At 44.7% G+C, this 23272-nt stretch overlaps 2 protein-coding genes across 2 annotated transcripts in view; one reads left to right on the plus strand and one right to left on the minus strand.

Annotated features, from left to right (window-relative positions):
• Positions 1 to 6961: 6961 nt before the first annotated feature.
• LOC140342249 (ras-related and estrogen-regulated growth inhibitor-like protein) lies at positions 6962 to 10689 on the plus strand. The gene is made up of 4 exons (XM_072428369.1): positions 6962 to 7119; positions 7734 to 7787; positions 8055 to 8131; positions 8899 to 10689. Exons 1-4 carry the CDS (start codon positions 6993 to 6995, stop codon positions 9310 to 9312), a joined length of 672 nt encoding a protein of 223 aa, XP_072284470.1. The 5' UTR covers positions 6962 to 6992; the 3' UTR covers positions 9313 to 10689.
• A 3161-nt stretch (positions 10690 to 13850) lies between these two features.
• The window catches only part of LOC140342212 (perilipin-1-like), a 25167-nt gene continuing 15745 nt past the window's right edge, over positions 13851 to 23272 (minus strand). Inside the window, exon 7 of the mRNA XM_072428325.1 lies at positions 13851 to 14333. Within this exon, the coding sequence (XP_072284426.1) occupies positions 14019 to 14333 (315 nt within the window). The 3' untranslated portion in view covers positions 13851 to 14018. The remainder of the gene's footprint in view (positions 14334 to 23272) is intronic.

The raw sequence follows: 23272 nt of genomic DNA on the forward strand, positions 1-23272 counted from the left end.
GAGAGGAGAGGAGAGGAGAAGAGAAGAGAGGAGAGGAGAGGAGAGGAGAAGAGAGGAGAGGGGTATGGAGAGGAGAGGAGAGGAGAGGGGTATGGAGAGGAAGCCAGACACAGGAGAAGAGGGGGGGGATGGGGAGATGGGGAGAGAGAATTGGTGGTTGGGAGGATGACCAGGAGATGGAGAGATGAGAGGAGGGAAGGTGGGGAAGAGGGGGCAGAATTTTAAATGAGAGGACAGATGGGGTGAAATGAAGGGCCAGGTGGGGGGGGAGGGGTATTGGTGGCAGTGGTCCCTTAACCCCCCATAAATTGAGCAGTGATGGAAGATTTGTAAGTCCTGGTGGTCTCCAGTCCCTGACACACTTTGGAGGCTCTGCGGCCCATTCAGCCCCATTCAGCTGTCAGTGAAGCGTGGACAGTGACAGCTCCGCAGATCCAGTTTGTCTACATGGCTGACATTCCGTCCTTGTCATTATACGTCCCCAATGCTCTGCCTGCAGACAAGAAGGCCCATCCTCTGTCTGTGACTACAACTCCCAGCATGAATTCGTAGAACATATTCGGGGACATCTCTGACAACACGGCGACTCTGCTGCACTGAAATCCCAAGCAGTGTTGTCAGCTCCGCCCACTACACTACAGAACTCCGCCCATTCCCTTACTCTTCTCCATAGCCATTCATTGACATTTCCTTTAAGAAGACCTGTTGGGGTAGAATGTGCCCTGGCTGACTTGTGCAGGGTCTGTGCCAGCTATGCCCACCCTGGGGCTACTACCAATCAATAATCATCATCATGTGTTCAGGTAGACAGTGGGGACTTCACTGGGTACATGCTTCCTGGTGAGCACCATAGAGTTTTCACAGATCCTATTTGACAAAGAAGGTGAATAGAGATATGAAAAATTCTCGCCACTGACCATCATCTCAGTTATGTGGTTTCATCACCGGGAGGAAATGACTGACCTAACTTACTGATCCCAGGCAAACAAGGAAGAATCTGACCCCATGGGCCCGGTGATCTCACCATGATTATGTTCCTTCCTCTCTCATCCAGCCCTGGTCTGGCCGGTAACACAGAGGTGAGTGTCATAACCTCATTCCTGGTATAAATTATTAGATACATGATGTTTGTGACCTGGTATCAGCCTATAGAAATCCCTGTACAGCAGGGCTGTAGTGTAAGAAGAAGCAGCACATGGACCCACCTACTTCATGTGTTAGCAAGGAGCAAGCTCATAGGAGGAGAGAGCAAAGTGAGCTCATTACTGCTTCTCCTATCACTGCCCAGTTGCAAACTGAAGTGAAGTGGGTTGAATGATTCTGGCCATTGTACTGAGGACATCTAGTGGCAGAAAAAAGTACTGCTTGGATAGTTTATTTAAATTTGTTTGTAAAATAAAGGAAGGTGATTTTGCCCTTCAGTACCCCTCAATGCTAACAATGTCAGTCAGCCCAGATTGCATAAACCATGCCATCTATACGTGGCCTGTTCTGTAATCTGACATATCTCAGCAGTTTTTCTGCAAAGGCTGCAGGTTGCAACTTCTGCTTAGAGAAGGTTAAAGTCTCACAGAAAAATGTTCTGATGTGTAAAATCTCCTTGCCTTCTCTAGATATCTTCTGGGGTCATCATCTACTTCCTGGGCTGAGATGCTAAATGCCCTCAGAGTTGCCCACTTTATTTGCCCCTAGGGGGCACTGTGCTCCATACACAAGAAACATCAATTGGGAGTATGACAAAAGCCTGACATCTAGCGGTAGATTGAAGGAACTGCATATAACCCCAATGGTGTTCAATAGGGATCTGGGTCAGCCCCCCGTGTCTTTATGGGGCTGGCTTTGTACCCCGGGGGACAGTACCTTCACCAAACTGTGACCACAAGGCTGGGAGAGCCCAATTGTCTACAATGTCTTTGTATGATGGGGGATTACCAGGACCCCATCATTTGGAAGAAGGGAAGGGGAAATTATTTTTATATTTGGTAAATCTCCCAGCCTCTGATTGTGCATAACATTATCCTAAAGCAGCCTTACAGTTAAAGCAGAACTCTAGGATAATGAAATATTGCCTAAATACCAGCACCATGTGTGTTCCTATTTGCATCTCAGTGAGCCATGTGTTTTTGTGCAGTCATCCAGTGTGACACTGGAGCTTCCTGTATTACAGACCGGTCTCTGCTGCTCTCTCTTTATGTGCAGGGTGACTGGTCTTGTCTCCGCCCCCTCCTGTAGTTTTTTCCACTCAACCTGTTGGCCCCTCCCACAGCTCAGCTCTCTGCACAGGTTATGCACACCACTGAGCTTCGCTAAGTATTCCCCGATGGACAATTATCCAATGCCATTGAAAACACATAGACCTGGAAGATTCACCTTGGTGAATTTCAGATTTACTGCATAATGTATTTTTTCAGCCTATCAGGGATCTACTACATAATATTGATCTCCCTTTATATTTCACCAATCTATAGATTGCAGCAATCCATCTACCATGGCGTGACCCCGCCCGCTGCGCTCTCGTTCGGCGAATCATCCTTGAACGCTTACAAGGAAATTCATCTCCATCTGGCCCATTCCAAGTTCCTAGAAAACAATTACCTGCGGCAAGCTCTCTGAAAAGCCTTCAGAAGAATCAATCTCATTTCTCTGGAACAATTAGGGCGATGCTCCATCCTTCTGTGTCTCCGGCGGGCGGAATTATCCGCAAAGGTGAAATCCATAACAATGGCGGCCCGGAAAACAGAGGCTGTAATTAGGATTTTCTTAGCAAGGTTTTGTCAATACAAATGTCGTTTAGCTCCTGATGGATGCGGAGGTGCAGTTCTGTGTTTACAAACAACCATTAGGGGGGAAGTGGGGGGTATATTGGGCAATACTGGGGGGGCAACACATGGTAAATGTTTAGGGTTCTTAAAGGGGTCTTTTTAAAACTTTTTAAATTCAGAAACTGATTCCAAAAACACTTCCTGTTATGGTGACAACACAATCCCTTTTCTCCAAATTGTACAAGGCTGTTGTCACTCTCACCACACACAGCACAGATAGAAGGCGATGCAAAGCAGAAATAAGCAGGAGGGAGATAATGAAGGCAAAAAGTGGTTGAAAGAATCTTCAAGGGATCTGTTGTTGTCAGATACAAATACAAGGATTGAAAAATATTTAAAAACTATTTTAGTGCTTTTTTAGTTGGAATAAAAGTTTAGCAAAACCTCAACACTAAACGCTCAAATGCCTTTATGATTTCATCCAGCAGGGGGCGCTGGTGTGCCATCTATGATCAATACCTTTAATATTGTGCTTTGCCATAAATCCTGCTGAATATTCTTATATGAAGAATGACAAATTATAAATCCTTTGTTCAATAAATGCCTGGGAACATGTGATGTGTTCCACTAACCCGCATTGCTGTACACGTGCAGAGGGATTAACAGGCCCCCCACTGTTCTTATGAAATTTTAATAACTCATCTTAGAGCACAGAGGATGCTAAAAATGAGGTTAGAGTGTCACTAATACTGTTATACAAATGTAAACCAGGTCATTAATCCCTCCCGCTACCCATATTTATGTACATTAATCACAGCAATATCACCGCAACAGGGCCTCTTATATAAAACGATCAGGGATCTATGGAGGAGTCAGTGATGGAATAATCTGCAGAATATACAATATGTATCTGTCAGGGGGAATGGGAGGGTGCAATGTTCTGCAGATCTCTAGAGGAGTCAGTGATGGAATAATCTGCAGAATATACAATATGTATCTGTCAGGGGGGATGGGAGGGTGCAATGTTCTGCAGATCTCTGGAGGGGTCAGTGATGAAATAATCTGCAGAATATACAATATGTATCTGTCAGGGGGGATGGGGGAGGGTGCAATGCTCTGCAGATCTCCCGTGGGAGTCAGTGATGGAATAATCTGCAGAATATACAATATGTATCTGTCAGGGGGGGATGGGAGGGTGCAATGTTCTGCAGATCTCTAGAGGGGTCAGTGATGGAATAATCTGCAGAATATACAATATGTATCTGTCAGGGGGGATGGGAGGGTGCAATGTTCTGCAGATCTCTGGAGGGGTCAGTGATGAAATAATCTGCAGAATATACAATATGTATCTGTCAGGGGGGGATGGGAGGGTGCAATGTTCTGCAGATCTCTGAATGTCAATCAATAACCAATCCATTGATCAGTCTCTCCTATGCACAGGGGATGCATTGTTGCAATGGATGTGAAATTGGTTTCTTCCTGGGAGTCTGAATTGTTCCATCTCATCGCTCTTGTATGTTACACGCGTGTGGGGGGTGACTCTGATCATGTGACCGTGTCAGGGCCACCACTGCAGTCCAGCATGAAGCTTCCTCCAGGTGTATAGAAACAAAAATAGTTTTAGAACCCCCAAGTCAGATTTGTATTTTTGTGTTTGTGCTCGGACTTCTCAGTGCTGGGAAATCATTAGTAAAAGGAAAGCTCTGATCGGCCCGATGTGACCCCGAAACGCTTGTTGGGGGCTGTGCTATACCCAGTGGTGGATGGGCACATTCATAGAAGCATTGGGCTTTCATATTGACCGTTTGGCTTCAAAGTCATGTGGGGCATGGAAGCATAACCCTAATTTTATCCAAAAAGTCCATACTCAGGTACTAACCCTAAAACCCATCCCAAAATTCTAACATCAATACCTTATTTGTAAAGCCCTCCCTGTATCCCAACTAAAGGACCCCAACCCCCGTAATAACCCTAAAACTCTGCCCTAAACTAACTCCAAAGCCCTTTCCCAAAACTCTAACATTACCCTGTACAACAAATCCCTACAGATCCCTAATTATATTCCTAAAGTCCTAACTTCAACCCCAAAGCTTTAACTTCATATAATCCTGCCCTAAACCCAACCCTAAATCCCCAATCTCTAACCTAATCCATGTCCTACCCTAATCCTAAATACCTAATCATATTCCTAATGTCCAACCCTTCCACCTTAATAACCATAGAACTAATTATAGAATCCTAAACTAAAAAAGCCTTACCGCAAGCCTAACTCTAAAGCCCTAACATTAACCCTAAGATGAACCCTAACATTAACCCTAACTTTAACCCTAACATTAATTCATTGTTCTATTCATGTTCCTAAAGTCATCATTTTAACCCTAAAGCTCCTAACTTCAATCCTAAAGCCTGAACCCCACTGACAATGTCCTGTCCTAAGCCTAACTCTAAAGTCCTCACCCAACTATACCCAAAAAGTCATACCCTAAATCTAAAGCCCTAACCCCAACATAAGCCCATCTTTAAAGTCCAATCCTAACCCTAAATCCCTAATCTTATCCCTGAATATCATAACTTCAACCCTAAAGCCCAAATCCCATTTATAAAGTCCTGCCCTAACCCCGATGCCCTAACCTCATTCCTAATACCCATACAATATCCCTAAAATCATCACTTTTACCCTCTACTGGAAATGCCATACCCCTTGCTAGCATTTTGACCACCTGTCATCCACCTGTAACCCAAAAAATCCAGATGGGGCTTCATACATTTGTCTTGATTGATGTGCTCATACTCAAGGTTCTATGTCATGAACCCCGAAACTTGGGGACCACCTAACAATCCAGCAAAGTTTTCATTTAGGAAGATAGCGAATGGCCTGATGGACCATTGATCTGTGATTGCTGATGAATGACATTTGTGTGTTATAAGTGGCATATAATCTCTGAAGTGACAGATCCATCTCATAGATCCATCTCATAGATCCTCAGTTCTTTCATTATTATTTTCCAGCTGCCCTGGCCATCGAAATGACACACACATAGAGGGTGGCAGTGTGATCATGGAAAGTTAAACGACCCTAATCATGTATAATCATCCCCGATATTATGTATTATTTAAATGGGGTATATATATATATATATATATATATATATATTTGTAAATGATTCTCCTGTCCAAAGGACTACACATTCGCTCTGACATTCGATTCCCTCTACATTGTTGCATTCTCTACATATTAAAACAATGACTTATTAAAACAACGTCCTGCCACCTAGTGGCCATTTATCAAAAGTGCATAATATCAGTCACTATAGCAGAAGCTATGCATTCTAACAAATTTAGGGGGGCATTTAGGGCAAATTGATAAAAGATTCATTTATAAATACACCCAAAGTGTTTTAAGGCCAAGATCTAATTTAATGTTTATAACCAAGATACAAAGCCACTATGTTGTTTAAAATCTAAACTCAAAAATGAAAAAAACTCATCTCACTTTTAACAAATTTCGTATGGCATTTCAAAAAGTTTTTGATGATCCTGCCATAAAGGTCCTTGTATGGAAACATTCTGGTTTGGCGTGACAACACTCTGTCCCTGTCTCCCAATTGTGCCCTTGCGTTGTCACCCCAGCACCTGATGGAGTCTACAAAGGGCCACGCTAATACACGTCGTGCAGGCTGAGAATATTGCAATCACTCTGTGGTCAGTGAGGATCAGACAATGGTAAAAACTGGAGATCAGCCGCGCTGAGATGAATAGGGAAATAAAAAAACGGTTTCATGAAAAAAATGTCCATTGTCTATGATACCCGGTGCTTTAGCAAAGATCATCTATTTAGGGGGGGACATGGGGTTCTCCATCAGGGAATGTTTCAATGAATGTCAGATTCACTGCTTTATAAATAGGCAGATATTTTATATTTATAATCATTACTGCAGAATTGCGGAGGATTCACCCCCACTTTCCCTGTCCCCAGACACCTGAAACTGTCTTTTCACCAGATACCAAACAAGAGACAGAGAGGACACCGCTGATTGATTGCATTACCAATGAAAAGAACTCACTGCCATTGTCAACATCAAACCCCAAGAGGTCTTCTGTGATTGGCTGCTGCTGCTGTCAGTCATTCCTCCCTGGCCCTCCCCCTCCAGTATATAAGACGCTGGCAGGCAGCTCAGAATTCAGAATCCTCATCACACTTCTCCTCTTCAACAAGTTCCCGGATTACAAATGGTTGTTCAAATCCGCACCAGCCAACATCAGCACCATCAAGCCAAGATGACCGAGATTGGCCAGCACCAGCAGAAAGTGGAAGCCAACATTTTGGTGTTGGGCGCAGAGAACGTTGGCAAATCCGGTACGTTAAAAAAAATTTTACAAAATGTTTTTATTTTGTTGTTTGTTTTTGTATATTTTATGTTATTTATAAAGAAGTGTTTTCTTTACATTCAAATATTATTTTAAAGCGATAACTTTGATTGTTAGCTCTGCTGCCTGCTATGTTGGTCCTCTCTTAGAAGACAGTGAGAGGGGAACAAACTATTTATTTTTAGTTAATAAAAAAGAAATCAATCATTTGTTGTTAATGATTGGCTGAGCCTGGGTCATAGCGTTCAGTCTCCCCCCTGCACTCCCAACTTTTCTGGGGCCACAGTGGTGTCGCTGATCCCTTGGATCAATGATATTCCCATTTTATCATGAAGCTGCTGATGTTTTTTTCAATCCTGCCACCAAAGCCGTTTTTACTGTACACGGCGCCCCCCCCTTACAGTAATAATCAATAACAGCCAATCAGCATGCATTCCACATTCATCCGATAACCTCAAACTGATTCTGATTGGTTGCAGTTTTACCAGTAAATCATTTCTCTGATCAGGATTATTCATTAATGAATCGTTGAATTATGTTATGTAAATATTGAACTTTGGTGTTTCTGGGTGAAATCTAAATTTTATCTTTTTTTCTTTCCAGCACTGACTGTTCGGTTCCTGACCCGTCGATTTATCGGAGAGTACGTGGGCACCGGTAAGTTCCCTTTGCTAATTTTAAAATCAAATTGGCAATCTTATTAATTTTAGAAACAGAACTGAAATAGTTAAATGGGGTTATGTTGTTATTGTAGATATATTTAAATTCTAACTATATGCTATAGCCTGCAGGCTTTCATAGCCCCGCCCCCTTCCATTGCTTGGTGGTTAGCAGGCAGGTCAGGATCAGCAGTGCAAAATATTAGATTTCTTGAAGCAGCACCTCACACCTTATCTAAGCATTATATCTTCTTGTGTTTTCCAGAGTCCATCTACACACATAATATCATGGTGGATGGCCGAGAGACTTTTTTCAGCATCTGGGACTCCGTCTGTCCTCAGGTAAGTCAATGTCTTTGTAAGATCATTTCTAGGGACATCGAGTAAAAGTAACTCTGTAATATCCTGCAAATCCCAACCTGAAATCCAAGATGGTCAGGTGATGATTGCTTTAGGTTTACCACCGGTTTATCTAGCTTACCCAGGTTAGAGGTCTGTAAGTTCCTACCCCCCCCACCCCCAGGGGTTTAGTGAGCCCCTGACCAGGTGTAAGATCTGTGAGCTTCTCGCAACCTAGAGTATCTGTGAGTTGGTGCACACGTTGAGGCAATGTGAGCTCCTGAGCAGGTTGAAGGGTCCATGAGCTCCTAGCCAGGTTGAGATTCCCGGAGCTCCTGGCCAATTTTGAGGGGTTTGTGAGCTCCTGGCCAACCTTGAGGGGTCTGTGAGCTCCTGGCCAACCTTGAGGGGTCTGTGAGCTCCTGGCCATCCTTGAGGGGTCTGTAAGCTCCTGGCCAGCCTTGAAGGGTCCATGAGCTCCTGGTCAACTTTGAGGGGTTAGTGAGCTCCTGGCCAGCCTTGAGTGGTCTCCTAGTTCCTGGCCAGGTTGAAGGTCTATGACCTCCTAGCCAGGTTGAGTATCCTTGAAGGGTCCATGAGCTCCTGGCCATCCTTTAGGGGCCCACAAGCTTCTGGCCAGGTCGACAAGCTCTTAGCCAGATTGAGAATCCAAGAACACCTGGCGAGAAAATATTAACCTTTTAATGACCTGTAATTTTGATTATTTTATATCTGGATTTTTAATACGTTTTTGCTTTGTTTTTGAACAGAACCCCAACCTCCAGACTTGTGTCACCGATGAGCAGCTCCGATGGGGAGACGGCTTTATCCTCGTCTACAGCATTTGCGACCGAGAAAGCTTCAACGTGGTGCGCCAGCAGCTTCAGCGCATCCGTCAGCTAAAGAAACGCCAAGGCTCAGCGCCCGTCATCATTGTGGGCAACAAACGTGACCTCCAGCACCGACGGGAAATCTCCAGCGAAGAGGGGCGCCTATTGGCCATCGGCTCAGACTGCGACTTCTTTGAGATCTCTGCGGCGGAGACCTATCATGGTTCACTGGTGGTCTTCCATCAGCTCCTGGAGTCCGTGCGAGAGAACCGCAGTGCCAGCAAGAAAAATGCTGGGATCAAGGGCATCGTCAGAAGCATGTCTGCCGTATTTGGGCGCAAGAGGACGGAGTGAGGCCGAACCTTACCGTCTGTGATGCCTTTGACCTATTGGTTGGACTCAACAACCATGTGACCGCTTGAAGGGCCATACCAAGCGGATGGCTACCAGTGAGGGTTTTTGCAGTCCCTCGTGGGCTGCTCTGTTCTGGAGCACCTGTTCTTGGACTGGTTAGGAGTTTGGACTTGATACTGTGGACTTTGCCCACACAAGTGGCAATATTGACTTTGTTGGCCCCCACCCACCTGGGGCCTACTCATGATTGCATTTCTTTTGGGGGGCAAGTGGGACACCGCTCAGTGAAAGACAAAGTGTTATGCAACAGACTGTACAATTCCGTAAGCACGGGGACCGGCCACGTGCTACAGCACATTGATTTGTCAGATGGTCCATTCCCACAATGCAATGGGGTGGGGCAGTAACTTCTTAAAGGGCTAGCTATTCAGATATTCACTTGCCTGTTGACTGGTGTTGCTTCCTTATGGGGGGTCATGGAACCCAAAAAGTAGAATTTTTCACTGTTAGCCCCGGAGTGTTATTTGCACTATATGGGGGAACCGTGTGCCTGACTCACTGGTTCCACCCTGCCTTCCTCTACTACTCCCATAACAATGAATAAATTCATCTATCAGCCCCCCCCCCCTCATTTTTAGGGCGGCAATGGACCAGTCCAGGCACATTCACTCAATTTAAAGTGTGTGCATGTGAGCGATTCCCTTTAACATGCAGAGTTTTCCGTTGCCCAAGCTTTTCACTGCCTGAAGGTTGCTTAGTAAAATTTTAAGTTTCTTATATCTTTGGGGTGACAGTTTAGAGGGTAAAAAATTGGGGTACCTATTGAAGTGCCAAAAGTATCTCACTTTGAAGGCCAGGCACCTGTGTGAAAAGCCTTTGCTCCAAGCTGCTCCCTGTCTAGCAGTTCCAAACTGAGCAGGCTCATTATACAGAAGGGTAATTTGAAAATCTGCTGCTCTTTGCACGCTCTCTTGGTACACACATTTACCAATTAGATTGTACGATCTTTCATGTCCAGATTGAAATGTACAGAATTCTAAAAATGCATGGCCGTACAATCCAATTCAGATGGCAATCTGAGCATGTGCTGAATCTGTATCACATGACCCATCGGATTGTAACAATGTATATCATATTGTACAATAAGAAGGAAGCATGGTGTCACATGACTTGTGGTGGGCGGGCTTAGGAGTGTGTCGGTTCCCCATGTGATTGTACAGGTCGGATGTATATATTGTACAGACACACAGAGGTTTTATTTAATTCTGATGTGGGGGAGGAGATCTGTTTACATTGCAGGAAATGTATTTATTTTATATTAATTTTTCTGAAAATGTTATTTTTTTTCTTAATAAAGATTTTAAAAAATGAAAAAAACATTTGTTTTGATTGAAAGCCATAGCGCTCCTCGGTGGATGAATGTAAATGCAGCCTTAAAGCCAATAAAGATTGCTTGATGTTTGTTCCATGATAGGGGGTGTGGGATCAACCAGCTTCAGATGGAAATATCCAGCAACAGGGGATTATGGGAGAAAGCAGAAATAATGGACATGATTATTAAAAGTAGAACAAATTCTTCTTCAATAAGGGTGACAACCTTTGGGGAGACCTGTGGGGTCACTGGGACAGGAAGTGAGAGACCCAAACTCCATATCCCTCATGTAATTTAATTCCTAGATCACATGATCCACCAAGAGCCTTGTGGGGGTTTCTTAGTGTTAGAGACTGCAAAGACTCTGCCTGGCAAGCATGTACTGATATATTTTAAAAAAGCAAAGAATTAGGGAAAGAATACAGAGGAGAATCCATAAAACTGTAATACAGGACAACATGTCAGGGTTTATACCATCATCTCTTCAATGTCTGCAGTCTTGAAACTGTCCACTTATCCTTTGGCACTGATATAAGTCACCATGGGCTAAAAAAAAATGATTTATTGTTTGCATGGGAGAGATAACCCTGTTATCAGTGTTATATAGCACCCTCAGTAATTAGCATTTGGTATGACACGCCCCCTCTCTGGTTAGACACACCTCCTCTTCTCTTCTGTGCTTGAAGGGTGTGGCTGTTACTCAGCTCTGCCAGCAGGGAGCACTGGAGGGGGAGGACAGGCATTTCCAATCAATCACAGATCAGGCAAATCTAACAAATGTAATTTTAATGCAAACATGAATAGATAACCTGAAAACCTGAGAGACTGCGACAACAAAGGACGCCTCATTCATATCCCAGGGTTGTATATGGCAGTCCTAGCCCCCAGTCACCTGTACCGTCCCCATTTCCTCCTGTTGTATTAAGCAGATCACAGCAACATCCAGACCGAGATTAATACCCACTGTGCCGGATAATTCTCCTAAAACCAAACAATTTCCGCTACTTTGCTTCTGTTATTATCAGAAGAGATATTTATAGAAATATGGGGCCCTTTTTAACCCTTTCTGGGTATTTTTGGCATCCAGTTGGTGCCATTCTCTTCGGAGATATGCGAGTCATTCTGGATTGCACGTTCCCCGGTCAGATTGTTTTCTGGAAGGAAGGAGAGAAAAAGCAAACCAGAAGTGGAGGGTGACAACACAGCTCTGTCCTCCAGGGGAAATCGGCTGATTGGGCCAAATAAGGGGGGGGGGGGGGGGGGGCGAGATACAGGAGCAGGGGGACGAGCACAGCTCCTTTTAATTCCCCCAAAAGGGAACCAAATCCTCAGGAAGGGGGAAGGAGTACTAGAAGTGACACCATGACGTCACCGCTAGATTGACGCCACTCAGCGCTCACGGCGAGTCACTGATGGGACTGAAAGTGCATCCTTGATGTCGCAGGAAGTGCCTGCAATCAGATCAATCAGAGATATTGATTAGACCCCGCCCTCTGTGAGCGTTGGGTACACGTCAGGCCTGCAGAACGCATCCTACGCGTTCCTACGCGTTCCGACGCACATACATAACTTCAAAACTAAAACTGTCTTTTTCTAATGGAGACTTTGAAGAAAATTTACGATACTAGAACAGGTAAAATTGTATCCAACAAGTCTTTAGGATGAAGCCTGGAAGGGTTTTCACCCTGGTCTGTTTTTTTTTTTTTTATATTCCTTAAATTATAAGCTAACGCGTTTCGGGGTTGACAGGGTCACGCTTAAGCAGGGTTACAAATAATGTAGGGGACACCGAGTGTGAATATCATAAACCTTCAATGAATACTGCTTGCTGGGATTTATGTTCTTTTCGTAGCCTAGATGAAAGGCGGGAAACCTTTGAACCCCGTAACGCGTTGTAGTTTTATGACATTGGAGTCCTAATAAAGTTAAATTCAGACTTTGTGATAACACCCATCGAAAGATGTCACCTTGTCCAGCCCATCAATCTCTTAGCCACTCCCATTCATCAGCCTTTCACCAATCATTCAAGACTCCTGAACTCCTCCTATATCAGATCCTGCCTCTTTATACATTCTTAGCCCGCCCATTTTTTTGCTGACTCCAATCATCTTTAAAGGATACATACTCCACCCCTAAACACTCCCACTTCACCTAATCCCTCCCATCTCAGCCTCCTTGCCCTAAAGCTACGTACACACTTCCAATTATTATCGTTGGAAAACGAACGACGAACGATCCTGCACGATATATACGAACGATCGTATAGCACCGATCCTGCACATAGAGATAACGACACGATCGTTCGTAGATATTGTACACACAATAGATACGATCGTTTGAGCGATAGAGGAACTATGTGCACGACAGGAAAGTGAACGGACGTTCGTTCATCACGCATGCTCTGAACATGGACGATCAACGAACGACCGTACACACGAACGATGTTCAACGATCGTCGTCCAATCCGATCCGCCGGTCCGGTCGTTCGTTTCCAACGAGTTTCCTCGTTCGTCGGCGTCGTTGGTTACTTTTTTACGAACGATTTTTTGCCCAATCGATCGTTCGTCGTTCGATTGGAACGATAAAAATTGGAAGTGTGTACGCACCTTTAGGTATCAACACCTGTCCATTACTAACGCGTTTCACGATATGTAATGCATGCATTGCATTGGATCAGAAAAAAAACAGTCACATGCAATATTTTTTTCACACAACACAAAGTGTTGCTTTACCATGCATTGTGTGGTGTGCTACAACACACAATGCAATCTGCTGCTTCAAATGGCACTGCAACACACCAACACTCATAATGGGCATCACCATGCATTGGGGTAATACCCAGCAGCCTGCTATTCATCCCATGATGTAAACATTTCCTTCCATGGAGAAAACTAGTTACATTGTAGCAATCTGTAACCATCAAGCAGTTAGGTCACGTGTACTGCAGTGTCGGTTCTTAAAGAGCCAGCGTATTCATATTTGGCAACTGGCAGCAGTGAGCGGTTTAGTTCTGCCCTCATTCATTCCCTATGGAGCTGCCACCAGGGGATGCTGTAGCAGAAAACAATGATTGTGTGTGTGTTGCTTTATGACCCTGATGAAGGAGGCGGGGGTCTGCACTCCCTGAAACGCGTTGTCTTTGATAATAATAAACCCGAATCTGGAATGAAACAAATTGAGCATTAGATTTATTTGGCAAATAAACCAGACAGAGGTTCTAAACCTCTCACAAAAGTTTTGGATGCGCTTTAAAATACATCATGTGATAGCAGAATTTTCCAGCCCAGAAAATCAAAAAACAAATTTGAAAACAAGACATTTAAAGAGTTAAAATTTAGGGATAGAAGACGGTGTTGGCATCGTCCTCCTGAATGCGGTTTGGGTAGAAGGAACTGTCAAAGCTCCGGCGTTTCCTCTCGCGGGCTCGGGCCCTCACGGCTTCTGTGTCGGAGGCCAGGCGCCGGCTGTGCGGAGCGACCCGGAGGAAGGAACCTTGATGGAGGTGTGGCTGCGTCTTCCCCGGTGATCGGCCCAGCCCAGGCGAAGCTTCTGCTTTTTTCTTTCTGACTTTGGTTTTGCGTTCGGCCACTTCTTTGGAGGCGTTTTGAGGAATCACCACAAACAGCACGGCTTCAACACACCGACGCACCTAAACGGACAAAGCAACATATTGAACATCAACAAGATATTTGCAGATTGTCATCACAGGGTCTCTGTGATTCTCTATGCAATGCAAGCTGATCATGGCTGGTAGGAGGGGCTAATAGGGTGCTGTACATAGCTTCCGGAAAACATCACAGCATCCTGCCTCTCTTCAGAGCCCTTAGCAGTACTGTAACTTTGCATTGCAAATATCTAACTGTAGTGATGGGTAAATGTAAGTACACAGTAAATGTTTCTGGGCGGGCTGTATTTGTACACCCACATGTGGTACTGAACCTACATGATTGGAAGAAAGGGGTGGGGACAGAGACAGTCCGGCTTGGAGAGAGCCGAACCGCCTCTACTCAGAGAGAGAGAAGCTGGCCCTTTCTGACTTGTTGCAGCTTCTAATGCATGCTGTGAGAAGCTCAAAGTGTGCAGTTAAATCAAAGTAAAAACTTTTGGTCCAACTGGTATAACTTTGAAAGACTGAAGGGCAAATTTAATGAAGTTAAGGGCAGAGAGCAGATTCGATGAAGGAGAGGCCAGAGTGCATAGTTAATGAAGGGGAGGCTGTGGGGGCAGATTCAATAAAGGGAGGCCAGAGGGCAGATTTAATGGAGGGGAGGCTGTAGGGGCAGATCAAATCAAGGGGGGGGGGGGCTGTAGGGGCAGATTTAATCAATGGGAGGCTGTAGGGGCAGAATAAATCAAGGGGGGGGGGCTGTAGGTGCAGATTCGATAAAGGAGAGACCAGAGGGGCAGATTTTATCAAGGGAAGGCTGGAGGGCAGATTCATCGCTCAGGTTCCCCGGTGTTGCACTTTAGGAAGACGCTTTGTGCCGTCACCGGACTATTTTATTCCAGATGATTAATGTAGGTCAGCAAATTATAAAGGCGAATGTACGCGTTTCAGGGTGAGGCGATTCTAAGTGCTGGGAGATAATGGCGCACATCGCGCAGGAACCATCGGAGACATAAACTGAGTGAATTTAGGTAAATAGGTGAAGGGTCCTCGAAGAACCTGCTGGTGGAATATTACCCAACAACCCCACAATGGGCGACGCGGCCCCGGTTATGTCTTATGAGCTCTTTTCATGTGCTGAAGAAAAGTTGGCGCCGACCTCGCCGATAGAATCTATTAGCTTAATTACCCAGAATTCCTAGAAGAGCAAAAGAAGAACGCATTAGGTTATGTTCCCCCCAAAAAAAGCAAGTCAGCCGAGCGCTAATTGAAATAGGACTGGAAGGACCGCTGGTGTTACATTGATGGATTTTGAAGTAGCACTTACAGGGGTCACAGTACTCCCCACTGACAATGAAGATGGCGCCAATGTTGTTCAGGCATCATCAGGTCATCAATTTACAAATTGTAAAGTGTAACAGAAGGAAATTCGAAATTCAATCAATATTTGGTTTGACAAGACTTAGACTTCACGCCAGCATCATTCATTCTAGGTATGCTTGCAAGGTGAATGTCAGGTGAATGATTCATTCATTCTACCCAACAGGCGCTAATGTTCATCATTGTCATAGGTAGGTTGGCACAAGAACAGATTTGTAGGAGGTTTATAACTGGGTGAGGAAAACTCTGCTACCGTTGTCACCGGTCATACGTCATGGCAAGACTGGGCACAGCAACAAGACACAAGGTAGGTACCGCATCAGGAAGGTCACCTAAGGTTTCAAAGCAATGTTCAATGTGTTCAAAGAAATGGGCAACGTTGAGGACCAAAGGCCCTTGGTTAGCCAAGGAACCTTAGAGCGGAAGATGAATCTGAAGAAGTCCCATCCACCTACTGTTTGGAGAAGCCTGGCCAGCAGAGGTCTCCGGAGTGACTCGGAAACATGGGAACCGGGGTGCAAAAAATGGCAGCAGGGGCTCCGGACTGATGAGCCAAAATTTGGCTGTAATAAAAGGCAATTTGTTCACCGAAGGGCTGGGGTTCAGTACAATGATGAGTATCTACTGTGAAGCATGGTGGTGGTTCCATACAAGCTGTAATTCTGCAGAGTTAGGGAACTGAGAAACACAAGCAGAAACTTATACATCAGGGAGGTGTCAGATTGCCCCCACATTTATTCTGCAGCAGGACATAAAATGTCATTAGGAACTATCTCCAAATTCCCAGTATTTTTTAAACTGGAATAAAACTTTTGCAGAGTATTGTGTAAGTATTATACATTGCATCAGTTTTTGCAGCAGTGTTTATACATCTGGAGCAGAGCACTGTACTGCCATATGCTTTATACATACATATATATATATATATATATATATATATATATATTATACAGGAAGTGACATCACCGCTCTCCAGATATAAGCTATATATTATACAGGAAGTGACATCACTACTCTCCAGATANAAGTTATATTTTACAGGAAGTGACATCTTCGCTTTCCAGGTATAAGCTTTATATTATATGGGAAGTGACATCACTACTCTCCAGATATAAGTTATATATTAAAGACCTCATATATTTGTGTTCTAGCTTTGATTTATGTTATATCTGGAAATAGTTATTTATACAGTTCACATTAGGCCAATGTGTGAATGTAGCAGCGATGGTTCCTGCCGTTATAAGAATCATCACAGGTATGAAGGGAGAATTGGCAGACAATCATTTCACATGTCTTAATTATCAAGACGGAAATGAAAATCGTTCAATCCTTCCTGTATCTTTAGAGCCAATTAACGTCCAACATCACTCAAGCAATGGAAAAGTCCAAAGTCGCTGTTAATTCATTAATCGCCTATCTTCCCAGAAGCCTTTGCAGCGCTTTGAGGGAGAGGAAATTTTCCAAATTACTCTGACATTTAGCGAGTGTCTTGCACTTCTGCGTGAATAGAATCCCGCACACTGCGTCCCCACAATTCCAGGTCCAAAATGATGAATCTGCAGAGCATTGCACCCTCCCATCCCCCCCTAACAGATACATATTGTATATTCTGCAGATTATTCCATCACTGACCCCTCTATAGATCTGCAGAACATTGCACCCTCCCATCCCCCCCTGACAGATACATATTGTATATTCTGCAGATTATTCCACCACTGACCCCTCTANNTTGCACCCTCCCATCCCCCCCTGACAGATACATATTGTATATTCTGCAGATTATTCCACCACTGACCCCTCTATAGATCTGCAGAACATTGCACCCTCCCATCACCCCCTGACAGATACATATTGTATATTCTGCAGATTATTCCATCACTAACCCCTCTGGAGATCTGCAGAACATTGCACCCTCCCATCCCCCCCGACAGATACATATTGTATATTCTGCACATTATTCCATCACTGACCCCTCTAGAGATCTGCAGAGCATTGCACCCTCCCATCCCCCCCCCGACAGATACATATTGTATATTCTGCACATTATTCCATCACTGACCCCACCAGAGATCTGCAGAATATTGCTCCGTCCCACCTAAATGTTTTCTAGATCAGTACAGTCGCTAATCATATTTTTAGAAGATCATTAAGCAATCAATATTAGTGGTTTGAAAGTAAGATGATGGAGGAAACGTGTTTCTATATATAAAATACATGAGATTATGTGAGGGGGGAAGAAAAATAAAAGTCTCTGGAGAAGCCATAATGGGCCCACTGCTGGGATACAGAGCGCTGTATATGGGTCAGAATCTGGGACTCCGCACATGGCCCACACAGATGAACAGAGCGGCATTGTGGCATTATGGATTGGATGGGAAATACATTTATTTCACACAGGATAAAGATAACATGTTATATAAAGGATAGAAAAACATAAAGAGAGAAAGGGAGAGGGGCAAAAGTGTATGGAAAGAAATAGGGAAGGGGGGGACTATGAGGCGATAGACAGATTTTCTTGTGGGCCAAATACAATTATAGTGTGGGCCAGGTTTGGCCCACGGGCCTGAGTTTGACAACTCTGCCCTAGAGGAAGTACCGCACCACCACCGCTACACCCAACGCATTACCTGCGGTGCAGTTTGCCATTCCGGGCCTGGGAGTAGCTAATCATATGGTCAGTCTATGTTATGTATGTAAATCCCCATCCCTTTATCTATTTATTGTACAGCGCTGCGGTATATGTTGGCGCTTTATAAACTAAAGCTCATTTTTCTCCATCCTGCAGATCTCCAGAATTCTCACCCCACAGAGCTCAGTAATAATTAATCCCCCCCAGCATAGAATGCGCAGCCACCAGTCTGGGTAAACAAGCTGTAATAAGTCCCCGCCCGTCACCCCACGCAAAGTTCTTCTAGGAAGCCGCACACAGCACATAGCAAAGGTTACAAAGACACAATGAGAGGTGGAATTGTTTAGCAGCACACAAGAAGAATCCTTAGCCTTGTGCCATCCTGCAGTGACCGCATTTATAAAGAACCAAAAATTCTGTTCTTCTTTATGCAATGCAGGCAGATTATGGCTGGTGGGAGGGGCCAGCAGAGTGCCGTACATAGCTTCCTGAAAATATCACAGCACCCTGCAACAGCATTCCTCTCATTTAATGACGTAAATGCTGGAGGACAGATTTTATATAGGGGAGGTGAGGGGGCAGATGTAATAAATGGGGGGGGGAGGGCAGATTTATTGGGATGGAGTCTGGAGGGCAGATTTAATGAGGGGTGGTTAGAAAGCAGTAGTAATAAAAGGGGGCAGCGGGGTGCAGATTTAATGATGGAAATGCTGTAGTGCAGATGTGTAAAAGAAAGGCTGGAGGGCAGATTTAATGAGGGGGAGGTCGGAGGGCAGATATAATTTCAGGGAGGCCGGAGGGCAGATTTAATGTCAGAAATCCTGGAGGGCAGATGTAGTAAAAGGGGGCTGGAGGGCAGATGTAATGACAGAAATGCTGGAGGGCAAATGTGATAAAGGGGAGGCCGGAGGGTAGATGTAATAACTTTTGGCTGTTGGCATACACTTTCATTTTGAGTTCCACGCTAGAACAGGGACTCAGGGATCTTGGTGAATATGATGCAGGGGGTGAAGTTTGCACCCCTCCCATCCCACATTCCAGGCATTTATAATATAACCAATGGTTTAATCAATACAACAGACCCCCCTTGGCCATTAGTTTCTCTGTGCTTTTCCAGGAGAAGTCAATGATTAATTTGTTCTAAACTCATCAACATCTCACAATAGCAAAGTCTTCAAGCAGAATTCCACATCAGTGAGGAATACAAGGGGAGGAATAATGACTTTACCCAATATCAGTGTGAGCAGCAATCTGTGTAAACTGATCACCCTGACAGGTCACAGAACAATCTTCTTCAAAAAAAGATCAATGCCATTGTTGATGTCATCAATCTGCTGCAGGAAGCATTTCCTCAGTCTCCTCCACCAGCAGCCAGTGACAAAGTGAGAGGCAGCTGCAGGGGCTGATCTGACACACACACATTTAGATAGATAGATTTTCTTGTGGGCCAATTACAGTGCGGGCCTGAGTTTGACATCCCTGCCCTAGAGGAAGAACTGCACTGCCACCGCTTCACCCTCCGGCACACATATATATATATATATATATATATATATATATATATAAAGTGATGGCTGAACAAAGATGGCTCAGTCCTTCTGGAGAAAAAAAAAAGGTGAAGCTATTGGAAGAATACTGTGATCTCTGTGAGAGGTAATAAATACCTGGCATGGTTACACTGAAACATTATTTTGCATTCTGTACTATGTATATATATTTATCGCCGACTATTTGCTTGGAAATCGGCTTCTTTGTAATCTTCCACTTCCTCGTTCTGCTTTCTGGTGACTAACCAGGGAATAGTAATTCACAATACAGAGGTTTGTGATGTAGCGGGAGATGCTCGGAATAGACCCTCCAGCTCTTCCTGTAAAAGCGATCATCCTGCGCACGCCTAGATAAAAGTCTAATCACGCCATTATTTTCACCCGAGGTCAGAATAGCTGCCAGGAAAAAAACCAACAGAAGATATTAGGTTTGCTGAACATTATCAGTGCGCTGTACCAGGTGATATAGGCAGATTGTGTCCATAATTCCCGGCAGCACATGAAACCAATCAGTGACCTGCTACAGATTTCCAGCAAACACTGCAGCCATGCTAAAATAAAAAAAAAAAATCAGTCGCCTCATTTCACCGTAATGTCAGGTGTAGAATCCAGAGAGCTCATCACAAGGGTCAAGCAATAAAACTAGTCAAATGGTCACACGACTATCTTGCAAAGGGATAAAACTGCTCAACCTTCTTGGCCAATGTTAATGGAACCATGTCTGGTGTCATGTAGTTCCATGTCTCTCCTACAGGAGGCCTCACCTGCACCTCCTTTCCCATAATCTTATGAATTATTAGAATGATGGAGCTGGTGCCATGTAGTTCCATGTCTCGCCTGCAGGAGGTTTCACCTCCTTTCCTATAATCCTATGGGTTACGGGAACCATGGAGCTGGTGCCATGTAGTTCCATGTCTCTCCTGCAGGAGACTCCACCTCCTTTCCCATAATCCTATGGGTTACAGGAACCATGGAGCTGGTGCCATGTAATTTAATGTCTCTCCAGCAGGAGGCCTCACCTGTACCTCCTTTCCCATAATCTTATGAGTTATTGGAATGATGGAGCTGGTGCCATGCAATTCCATGTCTCTCCTACAGGAGGCCTCACCTGCACCTCCTTTCCCGTAATTTTATGAGTTATTGGAATGATGGAGCTGGTGCCATGCAGTTCCATGTCTCTCCTACAGGAGGCCTCACTTGCACCTCCTTTCCCATAATCTTATGAGTTATTGGAATGATGGAGCTGGTGCCATGTAATTCCATGTCTCTCCTGCAGGAGGCTCCACCTCCTTTCCTATAATCCTATGGGTTACAGGAACCATGTAGCTGGTGCCATGTAATTTCATGTCTCTCCAGCAGGTGGCTCCTATTCTATAATCTATAGTAACATGACCATGGTGCTGCTCTACCACAATGACCTCATTGGCAATCAGATGAGTAAGCAGTGGTGCGGTGCCCACATTTTCAGTGCCCGGGCGATGGTGAATACATTCATGCGTGTAAAGAATGGAAGGAATTCCAAAAATGTCACTCTTACCGTCAGGAATGTGAAGCTTTGGACTGTGCATTCGTCACAGGTCATACTGATTCACGACCTTGTGCTTTTACATGAGTGGCTACCGACTAGGTCAATCCATTGCCGAAACAGGAAAAGAAGGCCATCTGTTAGCACCCGTTTCGGGCTTGTTCATATCAGAGAAAATGTGTCCACTCTCTTTTGGTTAACTCAATCATCCAATGAACCAAAGCCATAGCACATGCGGCATTACTTTGTTTTTGCATTGGGTTGGGTTGACATTGGCCAACGTTGGCAATATGGCCAAGCTTTTACAAGCCAAGGCTCGTTATATATTGGTCAGGATTCATTTCTCAGAGCCTCCCAAGCCCATTCACACGTCTGCGGGACTACGTTGTTTTTTTTTGGCCAATGGCGGCTCAACATTACGGCAAGTTGACCTCCAACACTTTTGGCCATCGTGCCGTGCCAGACTTACATGCCAATGGAACACGCAACATTAAGATGCACTACAACATGTCACAGTGCAAGGAAAGCAAACATTCGGCTAACAAATGTTTGCAGCACGTTGGCGTGGTCACAGGGTAACCAGCCGTTCTTCTATTTATGCTATTTGTAGCCTCACCAATCATAAATGGCGCAGCATGTGTTGGACACGGAACCAGATTGTTTGTAAAAGAAAAAAAATGAGAATAACAACAATGGCATTTATAATAATTGTTCTGTGCTGTGGATGGTTGGGAGGTGGCAGATTTCTCGTTTGGTGCACCTGATTATGTAACCGTCGGCCCGGGTATCGTGGGCTGCCAGCATGAAATGTGCGCTAGACAATGGCCGTTCATCGATCGGGGCTCCGTCACATGCCAGGCCGAGCTCACCATTGTCTGGCCAGGCGGGAAGATGCTGGAGTGCTAGAGACAACCTCTCCAGAGGACGCTCGCTATTGTTTGGAGGCTGCTATTTTAGGCGCATGCACGGCTCACGCTCTGGTGGGGTGGCACGCCACGCTTTGCTGGGATTGCCGACACGAGGCGTTCACACTCCGCACCAGGGGCCAATCATGTGACACGCTGATAGGAGCATCACCTGCATTGTACACACACGTAGGGTGTGGTGGTTCGGTGTCCTCAGTGGTGAGGAAGTTGTGCCGCAGGCTCTCGGTGATACATGAAAACACTGCACATAAATAAATCTTAATTCATTCTCAGTCTGATGCCAACTCACTAACCGTAAAACCGATCTACAGACCTTCAACATCACTGTAACTCTCCAAAACGATGACAAAACATAGCCCCTAAAATTCAGCCGAACCCGACTACCAATTCTCAGCCAAAACTCAGCCTAATGCCCAACCCTGGACCAATCATATAATCCTAGACTATAACCATAAACGTAATCCATAACCCCCCCAACCATGCATGTGACCCTCCATAGAACCCCTAGACTATAACCCTGAATCCAATTTGTAACCCTAAAAGAAATTAAGGAACCCTTTATAGGAGGCTTGGTCTATAACCATAAACCTAATCTATACACCCCAAACCAGACATGCAACCCTTCATAAGACCCCTAGACTATAACTTTTAGCCTATTCCCTTTACCCTTCTATAGGGCCCCTAGCCTATCACCATCAACCTAATCTGTAACCCTCAACCACAGCCTATAACCCTAAACCAATCATGTACCTCTCTAAAGGACCCCTAGCCTAAAATCCTTAACCAATCATGTAACTCTCTAAAGGACCCCTAGCCTATAACCCTCAACCAATCATGTAACTCCCCATAGGACCCCTAGCCTATAACCCTCAATAACCCTCAACCAATCATGTAACTCTCTATAGGACCCCCAGCCTATAACCCTCAACCAATCATGTAACTCTCTAAAGGACCCCTAGCCTATAACCCTCAAC

Source organism: Pyxicephalus adspersus, chromosome 12, assembly GCF_032062135.1.
Source record: "Pyxicephalus adspersus chromosome 12, UCB_Pads_2.0, whole genome shotgun sequence".
NCBI lineage: Eukaryota > Metazoa > Chordata > Amphibia > Anura > Pyxicephalidae > Pyxicephalus > Pyxicephalus adspersus.

What these genes read in the sequence shown, in the direction of transcription:
- LOC140342249 (XM_072428369.1), top strand. Translation starts at nt 6,993, where the DNA reads ATGGTTGTTCAAATCCGCACCAGCCAACATCAGCACCATCAAGCCAAG. An exon ending in CGGAGAGTACGTGGGCACCG is followed by an intron (nt 7,788 to 8,054) that starts GTAAGTTCCCTT and finishes TGTGTTTTCCAG; the next exon opens with AGTCCATCTACACACATAAT. An exon ending in GGGACTCCGTCTGTCCTCAG is followed by an intron (nt 8,132 to 8,898) that starts GTAAGTCAATGT and finishes GTTTTTGAACAG; the next exon opens with AACCCCAACCTCCAGACTTG.